This window comes from Acyrthosiphon pisum, chromosome X (assembly GCF_005508785.2).
Source record: "Acyrthosiphon pisum isolate AL4f chromosome X, pea_aphid_22Mar2018_4r6ur, whole genome shotgun sequence".
Taxonomy (NCBI): Eukaryota; Metazoa; Arthropoda; class Insecta; order Hemiptera; family Aphididae; genus Acyrthosiphon; species Acyrthosiphon pisum.
Window position 1 is genome coordinate 3123276 of NC_042493.1, and position 19289 is coordinate 3142564.

Consider the following 19289-nt stretch of genomic DNA (forward strand, 5'->3'; position numbering starts at 1 on the left):
TATAAGTTATTAAAGTAAAAACGCATCCTATACCTACTATCTAGTATAGCAATAATCCTTCTTATTGCGAACTAGCTATTATAGTGGCTTAGTCGAGTATTAAACGTTCGTGTTAACTAAATTATTAAATCAAGGAATATTTGTTTGTTTATTTATATTTCAAATTCATTGTATACGGCGTAATTACACAATAATTATAATTATTTAATTAGTTTTAACTGATAATTACTGATAATATGTATAAACACGATTTTAACTTAACGTATTTTTTAAATCGACTGGAGAAAGCCTAGTTGTTACATTTGATTCTTTAACTAATTAAGTTACTAATTTCATAAGAACATTAACTAACTATAGTTAAGTTCAAAATATTTTACTGGTTAATAATTTAATAATATAGTAAATTATTGTTGAGTACAAACGTTGAAAGAGTCAAGAGTCAGGCGCAACAAAAAATAAAAGCAAATTTACGTCAGCGTTAGGTGTTCGACTTAACTGTATAAATCCGTGCAACACATTTCAGTTTATTAATTCCTTTGGACACGTGATACTTGATATGACCTACATTATTGAAATTATGTAAAATAATTAGAGCCTTCGGCAACTCAATTTCCACCTATTCGCCCACGATAAGCGTATGAACGCAAAAGAAAGTTAACTAGTGGTATTTTTCAAAATACATTTTTTTTTTAACGAATTGCGTATAAAAATGTTAAGTTATAGGAACTGGCTTGGTTGTGTTATAGATCATTCATAGATCATTCAAAATCAGGAAAATGCGTATAATCTGGTTTCTTATGAGATTTTGTCCAACAATATTGTACAATATAAATGTTTTATGGATTGGAAAATTAACACTTTTTTAATGGGTTTTTATCCTGGGAATTCTATGTTAATTGCAATATTTTTTATTAGATGAATTTATTTTTCTTTGCATGTTAACATTTTCTAATTATCCGCTAAATGTCACGCACAAATGATAAATATAACGAAGTTTTACCTTGAAAATTACAATAAATAAAAATTTGATGGTATTTTTGCGTGTTTTTTAGGCATCTGTTCGGTAAATTTAGTAATGGAAACTATGTATCCCAAGGGACTCTAATAGTATATACCACAAAAATGACGTTATTGTTTATTCAACACGAGGATTATTATGTTTTATACAATATATATTATTATCAGTATTAAAAGGTTATTAGTTATTCTACTGCTATTACAAGAATGAATATATCTTTTAGAACAAATATTAATTGTTTCGTTTGAATGAAAATAACAGATTATTACCTTACGTTTAATAGAAACTACTTTACTGCTCGATAACTGTAATTAAATATTCATGTAAAATCGTATCGTTTCTTAATTCATAAGTATTAAGCAAGGTACTTAAATTATTAAGGTTTTATACCAATGACATTTTTTAAGTTAAAATGTTATTACAGGTTAATGCTATTCAGTTATGAAAGCAATTACATAAAATGACATCAAGTACTTGTTTATCAAAATAAAATTATATTTTTTTAACAACAATTAATAAGTACTGTTTTTTTTTTTAAATTATTTAATTTAAGTTATCTTATAGAAGCAATTAAGATTTATTTGTACAATCAACTATAAATTCAGCACTTTAGACACCATTAAAAATAGGTTTTTTGATTACATAAAATATTTGATCTTGAAATAATAGTCAAATATTTCTTCGGTTCATTAGTGAATAATAGTGTTTTGTGTATTTGTGGATAATAATATTTCATTATATTATTATTATAAAAAAGGTATATTTTTCTTATAAACTAAAAGTCATGTTAATTTGCTTGTATTTTCTGTCTACATCCACACCACATAGTGGTACACTGGTATATAAAAACAAGACTATACATACTTACATAGTTTAAAGTTTAAACGCAGATTACTGTTATGTTAGGTTATAGCGCTATAATTTATATCATGACCTTCTAATATAATATATTTATGCAATTTTATTCAATAAAAAAAATTGCAATATTACGCGTGTCCCCTTTGACTCCCGATGAAAGGCCAAGCAAAAATAATACACGGGAAAATTATTACAAAACCGTTCGTTTTCGTTAGTTAAATAATTAGACGTTTTCTTCTCGTGTGCAACTTCTTGGTATAGTGTTTATTCTTTACAACAGTATTTTATGAATTACAGGAGTTAATAGTATAATACTCTGAACATTTATACTAAGTACAATATTAATTATAAAATATAATAGTGTACTTGCGTCGATTTTGTTCTCTCAAGATACATTACACACACGCGCGCGCGCGCACACACACACACACACACACACACTTAACACACTCGACTCAATCACGTCGAAGTTTAATAATTGAGGGTAACTGGTGTATCCATGATTATGGACATGAGTGAACATGAGTTCAATAAAAATATCAAATCGAGAATACATTTTAAGCTGGGTTGTATAACTTGTTTGCACAACATTATTAAATTATTGTTTAACGTCGCGTACATATTGAATAATAATAAACGTACTATATCGTCTCCGGCGTGGCAGTGGAATGGAATAGTATAACAATATAATAATTAATATCATCATGGTGTAACTGTTGCCGTATATTATATTGTTAATATTGAGCGGAGCGACGAACAGGGTTATTATCTTCGTTACATCACCGTGGGAAATCGAAGTGATCCACATGCGCGCATGCACACACACACACACACACAATCAAAAAACACGCGCTCAGGCGGTCTCGCGATCACCATTATGATATATTATTATTATTATTATTACACAATATCATACTAATATTTAGGTGATACTCGGAATATTCGTAAAACCATTGATTATAAAATATACTTTATTATTATTATACTATATTACTATATTATAACCAATGGTAAAACGTTGACGACGACAATAACTCGACGAGTTACACATATTATTATTATATTGTCATATTATTATTACACATCAATAAAACAAAGTCGACGACCAATAAAAAATGATATGACGCCGTATGTGATGTCGAAAATCGAAAAAGGTTTTCGTCGTCGTCGCGTATTGTGATTATAGTAATAATAATAATAATATTATATTATTATAATCGTAATAGTTGTTTGCCACACTGCAGCTGTTGGCCTGTGTGGCGGGCGGGCGAGCTGGCGGGTGGATCGCCACCGCCGCTGCCGTCTCGGCGACCAAGCGCGCGCGCGGTGTGCCGCCTTGGTAACACCGCGGCGGCGGCGTGCTGCTATGGTGGCGCGCGCGTTATCAGCGGCGGCGGCGGCGGCGAGTCCGTACGACGACCGACCGACCGACTGCTCGAAGGCGGCGTCGGCGGCGGGCGGCAGCAGCAGCAGTCCGTTTCCACACACGCCGTGTGTTGTAGTCGGTGTGTGTTTATCTCGCGTCACGTTTATTGTGTGAACCGTTCGCGGGCGGCGCTCGCGCTCTGACGCAGTTATTACCGTATGTGTGTGCATGTGTGTTGGTTCGCGTGACACAATTTGCGTGCACTAAGACCCTATCAGCCGACGCCGTGAGTTCCCGTCGGCCGCGGGCATCAGTGGCAAACTGGGCACCGGCGTGCGTGTGTTTAACTTTTTGACGGCCGATCGTCGACTGCTTTGAGTTCGATAAGAGATAGACTTTCTGTATCCATCTGTCTGTGTGTGTGTGTTTCCCTCAGTTTCTGCCTCGTTTTGTTTTTTCGTTTCAAATATTTTTGAGCTATTTTTTACTACGACGGGACGACATCCGACGTCGTCGTGAACAACCGAGGTGTTATGAAATCGGGCGGACGTGTGTCCGTCGATACGTTTGTAATTGTGTGAGACCTACGTCGGACGCTCACACCGACCATTTCCCCACCGACCGCCACCAATCAACCGCCACACCCCGCGTCCCGTTATCTTGTTGTACGGCGGCGTGACGATGATGGACGACGACGACGACTACAGCAAGACGTGCGGTCCCGTGCTGGACCGCCGTAACCCGGTGAATCTGGACGAGCTGTTCGTGCCGCTCGGTGTTAAGTCCAAGGAATGCGACAACCTACTGGCCGTGGCCGAGGAGGATTCCGGAGACGAAGATGACTTGGCAGTCGTTGAGACGGTCGCCGCCAAGGCCACGAGCTTGGTGAACGACATCAACACGAGATTTTCCAACGATTGTACACAGACCGTCGGTCCGTACTTGGACATGGCCGATCCGTCGCGCAAGGTCAGCGTCCGTGACCTGTTTAAACCCCTAGACTTTAAATCCAAAGAGGTACAGAACTTGGCTGAAGAACGGTCGTCAGACGACGACGAAGACGACCACCATAACGCCGAGAGTGGTGGCGACTACCAGACGACCAGTGCAGAACACGACCAACAGCATACCCAGACCTGTGGACCCGTCCTGATCGACAGTGGCAGCTACTGCAACTCGCCGGCTAAACAGCATTTGGAACGGATTTTCGATCAAAATCTGGAAGAGGTATTACCCGTACGACATTACACGAATAGACTCGTTGGAAATCATATAATAATAATAATATATTGTTGTGGTTTGGGAGACAATCCCCCCCCCCTCCCGCTTATTACAAAAATTATTTTTTTCGCCCGTCAATTACCTAAACCACGACGACTCCGGCCCTTTAACTACTATAATTAAAATAAAACGTCATATTAGTAGAGACGGCGACGACGTGGTGTTGACCCTTTGCCCTTACCATCTCACCGAGACGGAACTCGTAGTTGCTTTTTAGTCAGTAGCTGTAGTTGTGAAGTAGTATATAACAGTTGAAGTAATACAGTTAATATTATTCCGAGCTTCGAGTTCAAGCGTAATTTTCCAAGCCGTTGAGTTTTGCAGTAATACGATATTTATAGTATTGCAAAGTTGACGCTCAACGTCATAAAGACACATTTCGAGATCACTAAGGAGAAACACAAATACCGTCGCCGCCAACGTTGTTGTGACACGCAAAACTTATAATAAAAAAAATACTAACGGCATACACGTTCTCTTTTGCACATGCACGGCATACGATCGTGGCTGGCTATCTCTAGTGACAATATCTTCGGCTAATCTTTTAAACACTCGAAAACTTGAGCTATTGAGATACCGTCTCTCTCGGCATTAAACAAATTATAATACCCGCGTAACACCGGTAGTCAAGCTCTACGGCCTTGGACGTCATTATCTACTAATTATGACACCTGCTGTATTATTCGTTTGAAACCGTTTCGACGCGCGTACAATACAAATTACAATAGTACTATACCTCTATGTACATAATGTATGTGTAATCGGGGCAATGAAATAAATAGTACAATATTATTATGCGTATATCACGGTCGATGGTATTGTTTTTGTTTTCCGAGCTAGCTACGTCGTCGTCGTCAGTTGCGGCGGCGGCTCGTATGACCACTTGTTTCCAACGAGTCTATAATGTGTGATGCCATACGCACCATTATAAAATAATATCACATGTATTGAAGTGTGCGATTGCGCGATCGCATCGAAACACACGATGTGTATATTGACCACGTGTATTTCCGGTTAGGGTAACGACGATCGTGAAAAGGAACAACAACAGAAGCAGGATGAGCCGCCGCGACCACCATCACAACTGGACGGTGCTGACGGAAACGCCGCCCAGTTGTCGGCCGAAGACGACGACGATGACAACGACGAAGAGGGTGGCTTACAGCGGCCACCCGCAAACCCCGACCACGGTATATTGACCACCAAGGACGGCACGCCGCTGATCCGACTACGGAGTAAAAAGTCCATAATGGAATCTAGGTTCAAGCTCACCATGCGCACGTGGGATGACGTCTGGAAATCGACAGCTTGGGCTAAGTTCGCACCGGACAAGCTGAAGCACACATTGCAGAGGTCGACCCGGAACCAAGGAGAGTTGAAGGCCGGCGGCGACGCGGCGGCGTCAAAGAAGCCGACCGCCACGGCAGCAGCGATGGCTGCGGCGGGAACTACCGCGACCGCGGTGCCGGTCAAGAAGAGCCGGTTCAGGGTGCACCACGTTCAGATTGACGACCAACCGTCGGTTATGGTGTCCTCTGCCAAGCGGTCCCCGAAACCGGCGTTGTCGTCATCTAGCGGCAGTAGCGACACGGACAGCGATCGGCTGCCGGCCGGCCTGCCGATGATCGAGAGCAACCTTAACGAGCTGACGATGGTCGAGTCACAGCTGAAGAAGCTGGAAAGGGAGCACGAGGCTAAGCACCAGCTACTGACGCCTAAGAACGACGGTGCGGCTGAAAAGTCGGGGTCGACGGCCGATGACGGTGGCCACAAACAGCAGCACCAGCAGCAACGGGCCGTCGGTAGTGGCGCTGGCGGCGGTGGTGACGGAAAAAAAGACAAATCGGCCACCCCCAAGGTAGGCTCCAGGGCCGCGGAAACTCACTCCAAGCGGTTGGGCTGGCTGAAGGCGTTCCGACGCAAGTCTTCGGCCGACACGAGTTCGGACACGGCCACCCCCGCCAACCCGACGGTGGCACCACACGCCAAGCCGGTCAAACACAAGCAGCAAGCAGCCGCGTCCAAATCGTCTGCCGCCGGTAGACAGTCATCGTCACCCAGACAACAACAGAAACAACGTGCATCCTCGACAGCTGGCGCCAACAGGCCGAGACAACAACAACGAGCGACGGCAGTGCCGTCCACCGCGACACCGGTAAGCAACAGGAAATAAATGTCGTGACAAAAAATAATTGGTTTTTTTAATTCGGGTTTCGTGCGCATGCGTGTTTGTGGATAATTATCGAAATATATTATTTTTAAATCGATAAAATCAAAATGTCATGGCTTTCATCATCCCCTTGTGGCAGCTCGCGTGTTTTTCCATTATCAAAAACGCGACACAATAGTTTTGGGGGCGGCTCAATCGTTGGTCGGTGGTAGCAAATGGCACACGCGAAAATTAGACGTAGCGCTACCGCTACCCACTACCGCTGATGTTGCGCAACCGCACGTTTTGATTACAAGTAATGCGATTTACGACGGTTCGTTAAGCTCTTGCCACCCATCCCTCTCCTTCCTATCACGGTGGTTTAGAGCTGTGTCGTTGGCTTGGATCGACCTACAATGTTGATGGGTGGGTGATGGCCGGGGGTGAGTGTCTAGTGCTGGTCTTATTAATTATCGCGTTGAGTGTCGACGGCGTCCAGATAACGAATTAATATTATTATCGTAGTTTTGTGTATCTTATTTTTCCCCTTTTATCGTTCACTCGTGTAAATAATAGATAGAGTTCATTATTATCCGCTTTGTAAAACCGTTCATAACATGACAACACGGGACAGGCCTATGGTGCATTTCGAAATCCCTTTCGAGTGATGTTGTTCTCGTCTGGGAGTTCGAAAAATAAATACGGAAACCGAGCGATCGCTACTGTAGTTATCTAAAGTAAACAAGGTATATTATGTGTGCAGCGTACTAATCGCCTCCCAACGGTAATATATTGGTTGACCTTTATAAACGAGAATCTAGGCATTAACTGATAATCTTTCGGGAAAAAAATGTATTAATGTGTTTTTACGGTAAACATATTACTATTACGAACGTTAGCATGCGGCGGCGAGATTACGCGTAACGTAACACAACGCAACTGTTTTTGCTATCGTTTGTCGTAGGTGAAACATTTTCTAGTCAAGCGTTGTATCCATAACCGCGGTAGATGACGACAAATGTGCGAAAAATCGCGGCTTTTCGCCTTGGCTGTCCCAAATGTTTTGACGGGCACCGAACGAACACAACACGTGTTAACCGCTAGCAATGTATATAATATTTATTATTTATTTTAATTTGATGAGTTCTGGCACCGAAGAAGAAGTTGGATTGATTTTTATTTGTACATATGACTTGTGTGTTGTTTTGTGGCGAGCGCCCGCGCGTGTGTGAGCTATGCCGGCTACCGAGGTGTGTGTGTGTGTGTGTGTGTGTGTTTGTGGTTTATACACTGGCCTGTGCCCATATTGATTATGTAAAATTGTAATAATAACATACTTATTACTTACAGCACACGCATATCGTGTGCGTGCGTGCGTGCGTCCGTGTGTATGTACATTCTCTTGGCGTTGCCAACCGATGTCTCGAATATAGTAGTGCACGTAAATATTATAATATTTTATTTTTCACTTGCCGATTATTATTAGTATCGATTATTATTATTATGAAGTAAGATGATTAATTATCGTCGTCGCGGTACTATTTTCAACAAACGATAGCCGTCACCTCTACCATACAATGCACCGCTGCATTAGTCACAACCGTTTTTTCTCCCTAAAATGTTCTCAAAAACTATTTCTAGAAATCGCAACGGTCGTCGTCGCACCTGCGTGTGCGTGCGCGCGCTACCGAGATTTTCGCTGCGTCCGTAATCGTCGCGGTGACGCGCGTCGTCTCGTAATCGTGTGTGTGCTGTATGCACTACGCCGCGCTCCGATTATAGGTAAAACTGGGATACTACGATTGCGTTTGGCAATCGGAAAGGGGAGTTAGTTTTTATTTTTGGCACATCGACATAACTATAATAATATTATAATATTACACACTCGGATCGTACGTACGCGGGCGCGTCGCTGACCACCGCGCAACGACAACGGCGGTGGCGTTTTTTAGTCTCTGCCTCGACGACAATATTAATATATTCGACGACACGGGCACTGCACACTACATAACAATATTAATATAATACAATATAATATTTTCGTTTCAGCCAAGTTGTGTAATCGCGTTTTAAAGGTCCTTAATGTCATTACGGGTTTGTACCCGGTGGACGACAACGACAACGACGTTTGACGCGCGCGGTCGGTCGCCTTTCAATCAAAAGCACTCATTTGCTTTTCCGCCCGCGCAACGTCGTCGTTGTCATTTTATATACGCACGAGTCGCACAAAGGAACGGCTGTTCTTTTTTTTATTATTGCTCATCCGAAACATGCTCAATTTAAATTACATTTAGTCCTTACTCAAAGGTTGCCGTCGGCGTTTTGAGTCATCGCACGTGAAAACACGTGATGAGAGCTGCAATAATATTAGTAGGCCAGTGCAGCAATGTTGCAATACGCTCGCCGCACGTATGTACTATATAACATAATAAATAATAATAATAATAATATTATATTATATACGATACCTAACCGCTGCGTTTACTATTATTTTTTTTTTACGTTCAAAGTATTGTCAGTTGTCGCCGTTGTCCGGCAAGGTCGCCGTGGTCGCGGCAGCTACGCGTCATTTAAAATACGAAAACAAATAATAATGACGATTTGAATAATATTAAAACGGACTTACTGCACCTTGCTGAGCAACGGAGACGTTTTTCGATGTGTGTGCTTGCATTCCTATAATTTTTTATTCGACCAACCTTTTGGACGACGGGGGTCATAGTAATAATGATAATATCACGTGTGCTAGTGTGTATGGTTGGAAGGGGTGATTGGGGAATTTGCGTGGTCCTCTAATATTCTGGTCTGGGCGAATGCATTGGTTTTTCTCCAAAACACTCTTTTTATACGACGTTGTAGTGTTGTGCGACAATGCGCGGCATGCGACCGGTTTTCGGGCGGTGGGAATTATTAACGACTTGACTGGTTTTCGTGTATTGTGTGTGTGAGTATATTATAATATTATTACATCACGCATTATAATATTTTCGCGTGCGATCATCTCTCGTCCGTTTAACGTATAATATTGTTTTTTTAAAAAATATTTTTGATTTCCGCCTTGAACATCACAGGTACAACATAATATTATTGTTAACGAAAGGATAATATTATGTTTGTCACCGTTGCACGACCGCATCGTCTTGTGTGGCCTTTACATTTTTGACGCCTAAGTGCTGGACGAAAACACTAATAATATAACGTGCAATACTGCTATTAGTCCAAAAGAGTAAGGATAGCCTCGTAATTTTTATTAACGCGCACGGTGTTGCCACACATTTGTTTGATTAATAAAAATTCAACGAAGAAAAAACTTTTAACATTATTATGTCATCCCCTTTTTGTTCTCATAAACGTCATGCACTCGATTTTATTCTCGCAGACTTTAATTTATTTTTTATTTTTATTTCGTTCAAGTATCATTATACTTTACTCTGTTAATATGCCGTGAACAAGTGTAATATTATATGGTAAATGGTTGCGACTCGGCATTATTGGAATGTGCAATAATAATTTTTTCTTTTTTACATTTGAATATTTTTATTTCTTATTGCGTACGACTGAAAACGGAATTAAAATAAAAACTGCATGTTGCCTGGTCATTAAATTATACCATCGCCATGAAAATAATTCTGGTTGTATATTACTTTTTACTCCTTTAGATTCGCTGAATAATGTAAAAATATAAAATCATGTTCATATTCTTCAAATAGGTGCAGGAATATACAGTTATTTGGGTAGTCTGATGTAAGTTTTGACCTAATAAAAAACTTTTTATCCCAGATTTAACTTTTCATAATGCGCCATTTATAATGAATATTGATTATTTGAAAATAAATAAACAGTTTCAACTTAGTGTCTTAGAAAGTATTTAATTTTAATTATAGCCACACACCGGCGTATATCATGTTATTTTATAAAATGTTTTAAATCGTAACTATCATTATATATTATTAAACAAGATCAAAATATGTATTGAACACAGGTGACGTCTGACGATATATTTTTTCTAAGCTGTATGGTTTTTTTTTTTTTTAATGTAACATTTTTTAATTTAAGCCACATATAATTATCTCAGTAAATTGGTTGTAAATTATAACTTATCGAATGCTGTGCTAAGGAATTACCTAAACTACTTGTAAATTTAGTTAGTTTTTTAAGTATTATGTGTTTGACGGAATTAATTGACATGTTGAGACTACTAATATTGATTATCGTAATTTTCAACACATAAAACAGCTAAATAAAAATACCGATTTTTTAACACAACCACTCGTAGTTCAGGGTCAATTATTGTCATCGAATATAACGTGTCAACATAATATAATATGTGTAAAGTGCATATATATTTTGCCAGACGATAAAAATTTTGATTAAAAAAAATGAATTACATACGTGTTTCATTAGGTTTTACTGTATTGTTTTTGAACATAGCCACGTGCCCCCCCCCCCACCCTTCGTCAAATAAAATATGAGAATAACGATAATTCAAATTCAAATTTAATGTGGATTTTTTACTAATGTAAAGAGGCTTAAGAATTTAAAAGTACCTATATAAATATAAAATAAATAATATGTATAATATAGGATTAAACCCAACTAGTTTAGCATATAAATGACTAGCTTGACGGGTAAAGCCGCGAATTTACGTTAATAGGACGGAGGACCGTGTTCAACAATTATTTAATTATAATTTTAACGATCCCGTTGTGTACATATTATAATAGTTTTCTAATTTAAGTTGGCAAGTGTTGGTGCGTGATCATGTGAAACCTATGAAGTGTCAAGTAAGCAAACGTCTAAAAATATCAATCAATTAATACACACAGACACTGTATCATTGAGTATAAACGAGAACGCTGGCTTGATTAAAACTCCACAAAACCGTTTTGATAGCTTATTTGTTACCTAACTGCCAAATAGTCGGGTGGTGAAGAAAGAGTGCGAAGGGTCCTTGAGTTATTATTTATTCCTGGGTGTTCTCTCATCACGCGGCATTTATCGAACTTCCTTTTACTTTTTATTCATTCCGCGAGTGCGTATATTACACGCTATATATAACGCGTTATAAATTTGTTTATTTTTCCACTCCCACCATTGAACGATTTCAAAGAATCCATAAAATTATTAACGACAACAACATCAACTACAACAACAACAACAGTTACAGTAATTATTATCCAATTTTATTTTTTTTTTTTACGTTTAAATATCGGCGTATGGTTTCTCCGAGCAATGGTCGTCGATGTCGGTGCGGTGGGGAGAGGAAGGAGCGCGTACAATATTATTATAATTCCAACGTGGCCGTGTCGATTGCGTTTGAGATGACGTCACCGAAAAGAAGCCGTTTCGTGATCGTCAAGTCCCACCCCACAACGCCCTCCGGTAGACGGGTTCTTCTAACGCTGGCGGGATGGTAAAGCTGCAGCATGCTTCTGTCTGTTCGGTCAAGTTTTCGACTTTCAACGGCTCGCCGTGTCCTTTGTGAAAAAGCTGACTAAAATAGGACCTAGTAGCGTTTTTCATCCCTGCCGCCGTACACAACAATATTTTAATATGCACGGCGAACACGTAAACTAAAAGCCATCGCGCGACCCTCGCAAGGGATCTTTTTTTTTGTTGTCGCCACTAAGTCTGTGTTGGGGAACATGGTCGAGTGAGTAATACGGGATGAGGGCGTCAATGAAACTTTCTAATCGATACTCATACACATACACCGGCGATTTCAGCCGCCAACGTGGGTCACGTGGTTGCTCTATTGTAGTCGCCGTAAATCATACTTATTATTATTATTTTAAACTATTTTATATTATTATATTATACGATACGACGGTAATAACTATTGGTCTTGTGTACATGTTTCGTGTGCCAGCGGTAAACAAACTGTAATGGGCTAAACTCTTTATTTCGTATACACTGCGTACGCATTATATTTTTTCCCACCGACGTTCGCCCGTCCGTTGCTCCCTCTCTCTTGCTCGTTTTTTTCGGAGTAGGTCATTGTCTAATAGAAAAAAAAACAGAACCCTTTGGTATAATATCGCCGCCGCCGTGGATCGTCCGACAAAGGTGTACCTACATGATGGTCGTCCTAAAAAAATCGATATTGGCAGTCGGTACACTTTTTTTCATCGACTTGTAAAATATGCGTGCAATAAAAATAACTCGTACGTGCGCGTTGCCCGTATAGTTTTCTATACGTGCCTACTTCTACTCCGCCTTAAAAAAAAATATTACTATATTATAATATATAATATAATATCGTGTATTTGTACACGCACATTATTGTCGTTATTATTATTATTATTATTATTGCACGCGTAAAAACAACAATATTTAATCGCCGCACCGCGGTGGGTGCAGCACACCGAAGTAATCCTATATATAATATAATACCGTAAGTAGGTTACGCGCGTATATAAGTACGATACGTACTGGTCGTCGTCGGGGGGTTTAGTCGTGTTCGAAATGATGAATTTGTTTCCATTTTTTTTTATTGTCACCTGTTTTGTGGTTTTACGTGACAAAACGATGTCATCCTTCGCATCCACGCTGCGTTCGGATTATTTCCGATGCCGTATTTGTTTGTATTATCAGACGACATGCACGATCCTACATAAGTCACAAGGACACTAAAAAAGTTTATAGGACTACATTTTACAGCCATTGGAGTTTGATATTACGAGGTGGGTTATCCTTGGGGAGGTGCATAATGGTAGATTATCTGCCTATCCGATCACGGATCACTTGATTGCATTTTTATAGGTTATGTTTTTTATATACTGTGCACGTACACTCAACAATGATACAGGGATGAATCAAATGAACGTCGTTCGGTTAGGCCGTCGCCTTCACGTGACATCTATGCAATAATAACATTAGGTATTGGTATCAAAATTGTTTAAAAATTTTCCCTGACGTGTATTAGTTGGAATATAAACGACAAACACACCTTAACTAGTTCGTCGTCATCGAAGGGTGAGCATTTTCGGCGCAGACACAATTTCGTGGTCCCTTCTACGCCCTTCCACCGACCGTGCCACCATACTCGTTTCCTCCAGTTCCACCCCCGCCGTCGCCGGCACCGCCACAATGCCGCCACCGAGCACATTGTTGTGTGTGCGCACGGCATTGTGAAGCTCGGCCCGACTGCCAGGCGCCCCATGTTGCTTGTAATCGCGTGTGTGCATATCGGGTGGGTTCTGGGAGTTACTTTCTCTCTCCATCTATCTGCCTGTCCCTTTGTCTCTCTCTCTGTCTCTGTCCTTCTCTCTCTTTGTCTCTGTCCTTCTCTCTCTTTCTCACTATTGAACACAGGTCGCATAATATATTGTTTATCATCGTAATTCGGTCGAATCCACACAAAAATCTTCGTCGCGTTTCAATGCATATTCTTTCTTCACGACGCACATGGTGAACAAAACAAACAAAACTAAATACTATAGTATTTAATAAATGAAACAAAGAAAATCTTACGACCGTTTTTCATCCCTGTCGAAGGGTAAAACAAGCATTATACAGCAGCACACGTGAGGCAGCGGCAGTGTCCTATAAAACGACACAACATATGCGCGTAAAACATCTACTCGCCCCCGTCTACTGTGCAAATATTCGATGACTTTTATTATATCGTATTCTCTCGTGCGTGGTGTAATGTGTATTTTGCGCATTTCCGGCGCGTCGCCGCCACCACCGAGCACCGGCGAGAAACTACCCAACCCACTGCTCGGACGACAAAGTGTTATCGTTTTCAGAATGTCGCCGTACCAGTGTTATTTTTGATCGGTTTATATAACCGTCGCTACCCATCCAACAGACGCCACGACACCCGCCCGTAGGTCAATTTAATCTAAATTCTCCTCGACCCCGCACGAACACACGAACACGCACACAGTAATAATATATTATACGATATTCGTGGGGCGACCGGGCGACGTAACGTGCTTGACCTTTTGGATTCCGTCGCGGGACCTATGTGGGAAATTTGACCAGCCTCGGAGTGACATTGAGAATTTTGAGGGTCAGCGTGAGGGACCTGACAAATCGACACCGCTCCCCAGACAGCATTTTGTAATGATAATATTATAATAGTATTATAATAATGTTATACTAATATTATTCGTTATTATAATGTTATAATAATATTATTAAACAAAAAATTGCTGTCTGGGTCAGTAAGTCAGTTGTGGCGAGACGTCCCGTTAATCACATGTCGTGTATGCCGTGGAAAATGGTCGTGTTCGGACAGACATAACATAATAACAATATCATATCAATATAATATTATTATCATGACGGTATTGCGTTATGAGGACGTTCTACCCGCATAATATTTTGTTGTTTCCGTACAACATGACACGTCATGACAAATAATTGTGTACGTTTAGAGTAATCCATTTCAACTTTGTTATTTTTAATATTAGAGCAATTTGATCTATTATCAAATATAACAGTTCAAATAAAAATATAACCCCTCGTTGGTTTAGTTTTTAAATATTTTATTAACTTTAAAGCACGTTATGAGCATTTTATAATCGTGCATTTATTGTGAAATTTAAAACACTCATGCCTTGTTTGAATATTAAAATATCGAAAAAAAATCTAGGTGGTGTTTTGGATAATATTCTTCCCTTTAAGTTTACAAGTAAGTCAATTCACTTAAATGTTAAAAACGACAGAGTAAAATGGATTATTCTGAACGCAATATTTGCCATGTTACTTGCGGGTAGAACGTTCTCTTAAATTTAGTTAGTGCGCTCGGAATTTGGTTTAATGTCATCGTCTTTAATAAAATATAACATACGGTCGTGTGCCGTCTCATTGTCATGCCCCCGGGAAACACAACACCGGTGGTATTAATAATAAAGCCGTTTATAATATTTATATATTAGCACACAGGCCAATCGACCAAAGACGCGGTATTATATCGCGATAATAATGATATTGAACAATTTTACCGTAATCGTAATAATTATTTTTATCGTCCGAAAAGCATATTATATTATTATGACGTTCGAGTGACGACGACTAAACGCATAAAATATTGTTGTGTGGTATTCATCGACAATGCGAAACGCTCGCAAATGCCGCGTCACTCCGAACGATCGATAAACTGACAGAAATATAATATTATACTGGTGATAATTGATAATGTCACAATATGATATCGAGAAATACGTTAAAAATAATATTACAATACATTTGAGAGTTTATCATATCTGACATTGATTGGACGCGGTGCCCGCATATGTTATCTCCGTCTTCCGTCATGTGTTATCTACAACCGTAACATATGGTAAATATTTCATGTTCGGCAGTTCCAATTTTGTGTAGTAACTTTTATTAAATATATACAGTGAATTGACCAATATCATTTGACTTAAAGATATGAACATTATCTGTGTTTTCTCGTGGGTTTTTTACGATATTTTAATTTTCAAGCCAGTTGTGATAACTTTTGAAATATACTCATATTATCTGAAATATCGTAAAAAACCCCACGAGTATGCACAGATAGCAGGTCATTTCTCTTATTATTAAATGACAATGCACAAAATTGGAACTGCTCAACATAAATTTGATATGTCACGTTATATAAACATGTTTCAATGTTTAAAAGACGGAAACAACGTGGCAAATTTAAGTTCAGCCGAATTCATTTTGGCTTTTTGGTTTTAATACTGCAGTAAAATATGTAATTTAAGAATATTATTTGTGTTCTCAAGTCGGTTTTTTTTTCATATTTTAACTTGACAGCGAGTTATGTCTTTAAAATATGTAAAATAACATTATTTTAAAATGCGCATAACTCGTTTAAAAATTACAACACAACAAAATACCGACGTGAAAACGCAGATAATATTTTTACTTTTAAATTTGATAATAGGTAAAAATATACTGTAATATTAATACTTACAACACAAAATGTATTGTGCTGAACGCAATTTTTACGTGTTGTGTATGTTGTAAGACGGAGAAACACCTCATGCGGGTATCACGTTCTCTTAATCTATTAGAGTCTATTATTCTATAGTGTTTAGTTTGATTTTATAAATCAGTACTCATAATAATATTAACACTCGCCGACCGCCGAAAAAGTTTTGATCTGTTCGTCTGTACTTACTTCAATTATTATTTTCGTGATGCGTGTACGGCGTTAACTGTGTTTTTATCGTTATTTTTTTATTTACCAAACCGATGGTACATAGTAATAATAACAACAACATTATTCAATATTTATTATATAATAGTTTTTCGCGTCAACGACGATATTATTATGCAGCCAATCCAGTTGTTATTATTGTTGTTTGACGTGGTTATCGTTTGTGTGTGCGTTTGTGTGACATGTTTTCGTCGGACGTTGATGAATTGCTTTTTAGACGTAATAATATTATATCATAAAGCCACTTCTAATTTCACATTCAGCGAATTGTTTTCCGTTTTATCTCGTTTATAAACTTCGTAAAATAACTAACAATATTGGTTTAAACGAAATTGACAAAATTCGATAACATTCGTTTTTTGTTGTATTAAAACCACAAAATACGTTATGGTATTATGTTTGCCCACTAACGGGTTTCATTTATATTTTTACCACTAACGCGTATAATCGGTATTGTTTTTGAAATTCACGAGTATAATCTAACAAAAACATGAAACCGCCCACACTAGAGGCGGTGACTTTTATCTGAGTTAGTCGTTGGTTTATCCATTATGTAGTAATAGTTAGTAGCGTTTGCCTGTCGGCCACTTTTAATTAATTTTATTTACGATACCCGACTAAAACCAATTTCGCAGTAAACGCATACCAAGTAAAAAGGTCTATAAAACATTAAAACCACACAAAGCTTCTTTCAAACTTGAAAATCGACTGCGTTATAAATTAATAATCATGTTATGATGATGTTGTGGTTTTTATTAAGTATTTTTTTTTTATTTACATAATACGCAAGGTTGAGTACTAATTCCATGGCAAACCGTTTGGGATTGTCAGGGTAAACGATTTCCAATAAATATCTCGTTGTCATTTAAAGTGGGATTTGCGTCCAATTATGATGTTTATCGTAACTTTCTTTTTTGTACCTTTCCGAAAGCATAAATATTAGTTTTCCCATAAAAAATTAAATGGCTTATTCGTAGGTATGTGTGTTTCATACTAATAGATTCAACATAACGCGTGGTTGCTTTAAATTAACAACACGAATTTCGTATTATTATACTTTCCTTGCTTTTAAGTTTGTTTGAAATCACTTACTTTGTCAACGAAGTGCGCTAAAGTTTATGGGAAGACCCGGAAAATAGAACTGTGTGTTTTATGAAATAAATTGATTTGTATAAGATGGATAGTTTTTCCGATGAAGTAATGTTTTAATATTTTTTTTCTCAGTATTTTTAATTTTCCAATCAATATATAATATGTTTATCAAAATTGCTTACATTTAGTCTTTATCGTTAATAATTACTTCGATGATCAATCAAAGTTATGTGAAAAAATAATTCGAAGTAAATTATCTATAATCATTTATGACTTATCTATATCGATTTTAATAAAAAATTACATGATCGTGTACTATGCTTAAATGATATTTATTTTAATTTCTCTATAACTGCTGTATAGAAATGTTACTTATAAGTTATATGTTTTATATCTGTACTCTGAATGTACACTATATTTATCGTAACACCGATATTTTAATATAATTGTAGTTTTAAAAATATATTTTCACTTAAATGTAGTACTTTGGTTATGTTGTTGATTTTTATGCCATTTTATTGACCACACACACATTTCGAAGGTCCTGGCCGACATAAATATATCATATTAGAAGGCGTTTTGCGTAGGCAATTCAATAGCGCCCTTGAACATTGTTACAAAATAATGTAATTCATTTCACGTTTATTACTACACACTAATAGTACTAAATAAGCATACAAGCGTACTACAGCTGTTAATGTTCTTAATCATTAGTCTCAATTAAAATTGTATCATTCAACGTAATTCGTTTGAATTTAAATTAAAAAATAAATGCACACGCGGTGTGCCTGACTTTGTATCGTGATGTATTTCAATGAAGACCAATTGTTGTATTATATGAGGATATTTTTCATCGTGGAGAAGAGATGACAAAAAAATCGCCGACGATAAAATCCGGAAAACGGTGAAAAGGTGTCAATTGTGTCTATTCGGCTCATTAACTAGCTTACGGAAAAATAAAAATAGGTAGGTGGCTTTGTTTGTGATCTGTTTACACTTCGTCCGTTGTACGATTTCTTCGAAAATCTGATTCGTTTAAACCCGTTTAAATCCCCTCGACTTTTAAGTTTTTAGAATCGCATTGCGTTTTTTTCAGTGTGTTTTCTGTTAAAATATTATTTCGTATTTCAAACAGTTCATGGACAACCTCGAGATCTTAATATTATATTATTTACATTTATGCACGAAAACGACAATGGGAAAACCAGAATTTGTTGTGCAAATTACGAAACGATCGGGCGCGATCAGGTAGATCCGTTTTATCGCGATTCGCGTACGATGCGGTAAACGTTACCTCACTTACCAGAAGGCATAACCAGATAATAATATAGCGTGGGCACGAAGCGCGTGGGCTATGATACTATCA

The 19289-nt window shown here is 38.2% G+C and overlaps 1 protein-coding gene across 5 annotated transcripts in view; it reads left to right on the forward strand.

The window, feature by feature from the left end:
* The first annotated feature begins 3314 nt into the window (after positions 1-3314).
* Positions 3315-19289, forward strand: part of LOC100166936 (serine/threonine-protein kinase MARK2) — a 51334-nt gene continuing 35359 nt past the window's right edge. For 2 of the 5 annotated variants that reach the window (XM_016808011.2, XM_008189267.3), the window contains exons 1-2: positions 3317-4469; positions 5542-6678. In XM_016808011.2, the coding sequence (XP_016663500.1) occupies positions 3924-4469; positions 5542-6678 (1683 nt within the window). In that variant the 5' untranslated portion in view covers positions 3317-3923. Of the gene's footprint in view, positions 4470-5541; positions 6679-19289 lie in introns of all 5 variants that reach the window. The other 3 variants (XM_008189266.3, XM_008189269.3, XM_008189268.3) reach the window with 2 other exon arrangements.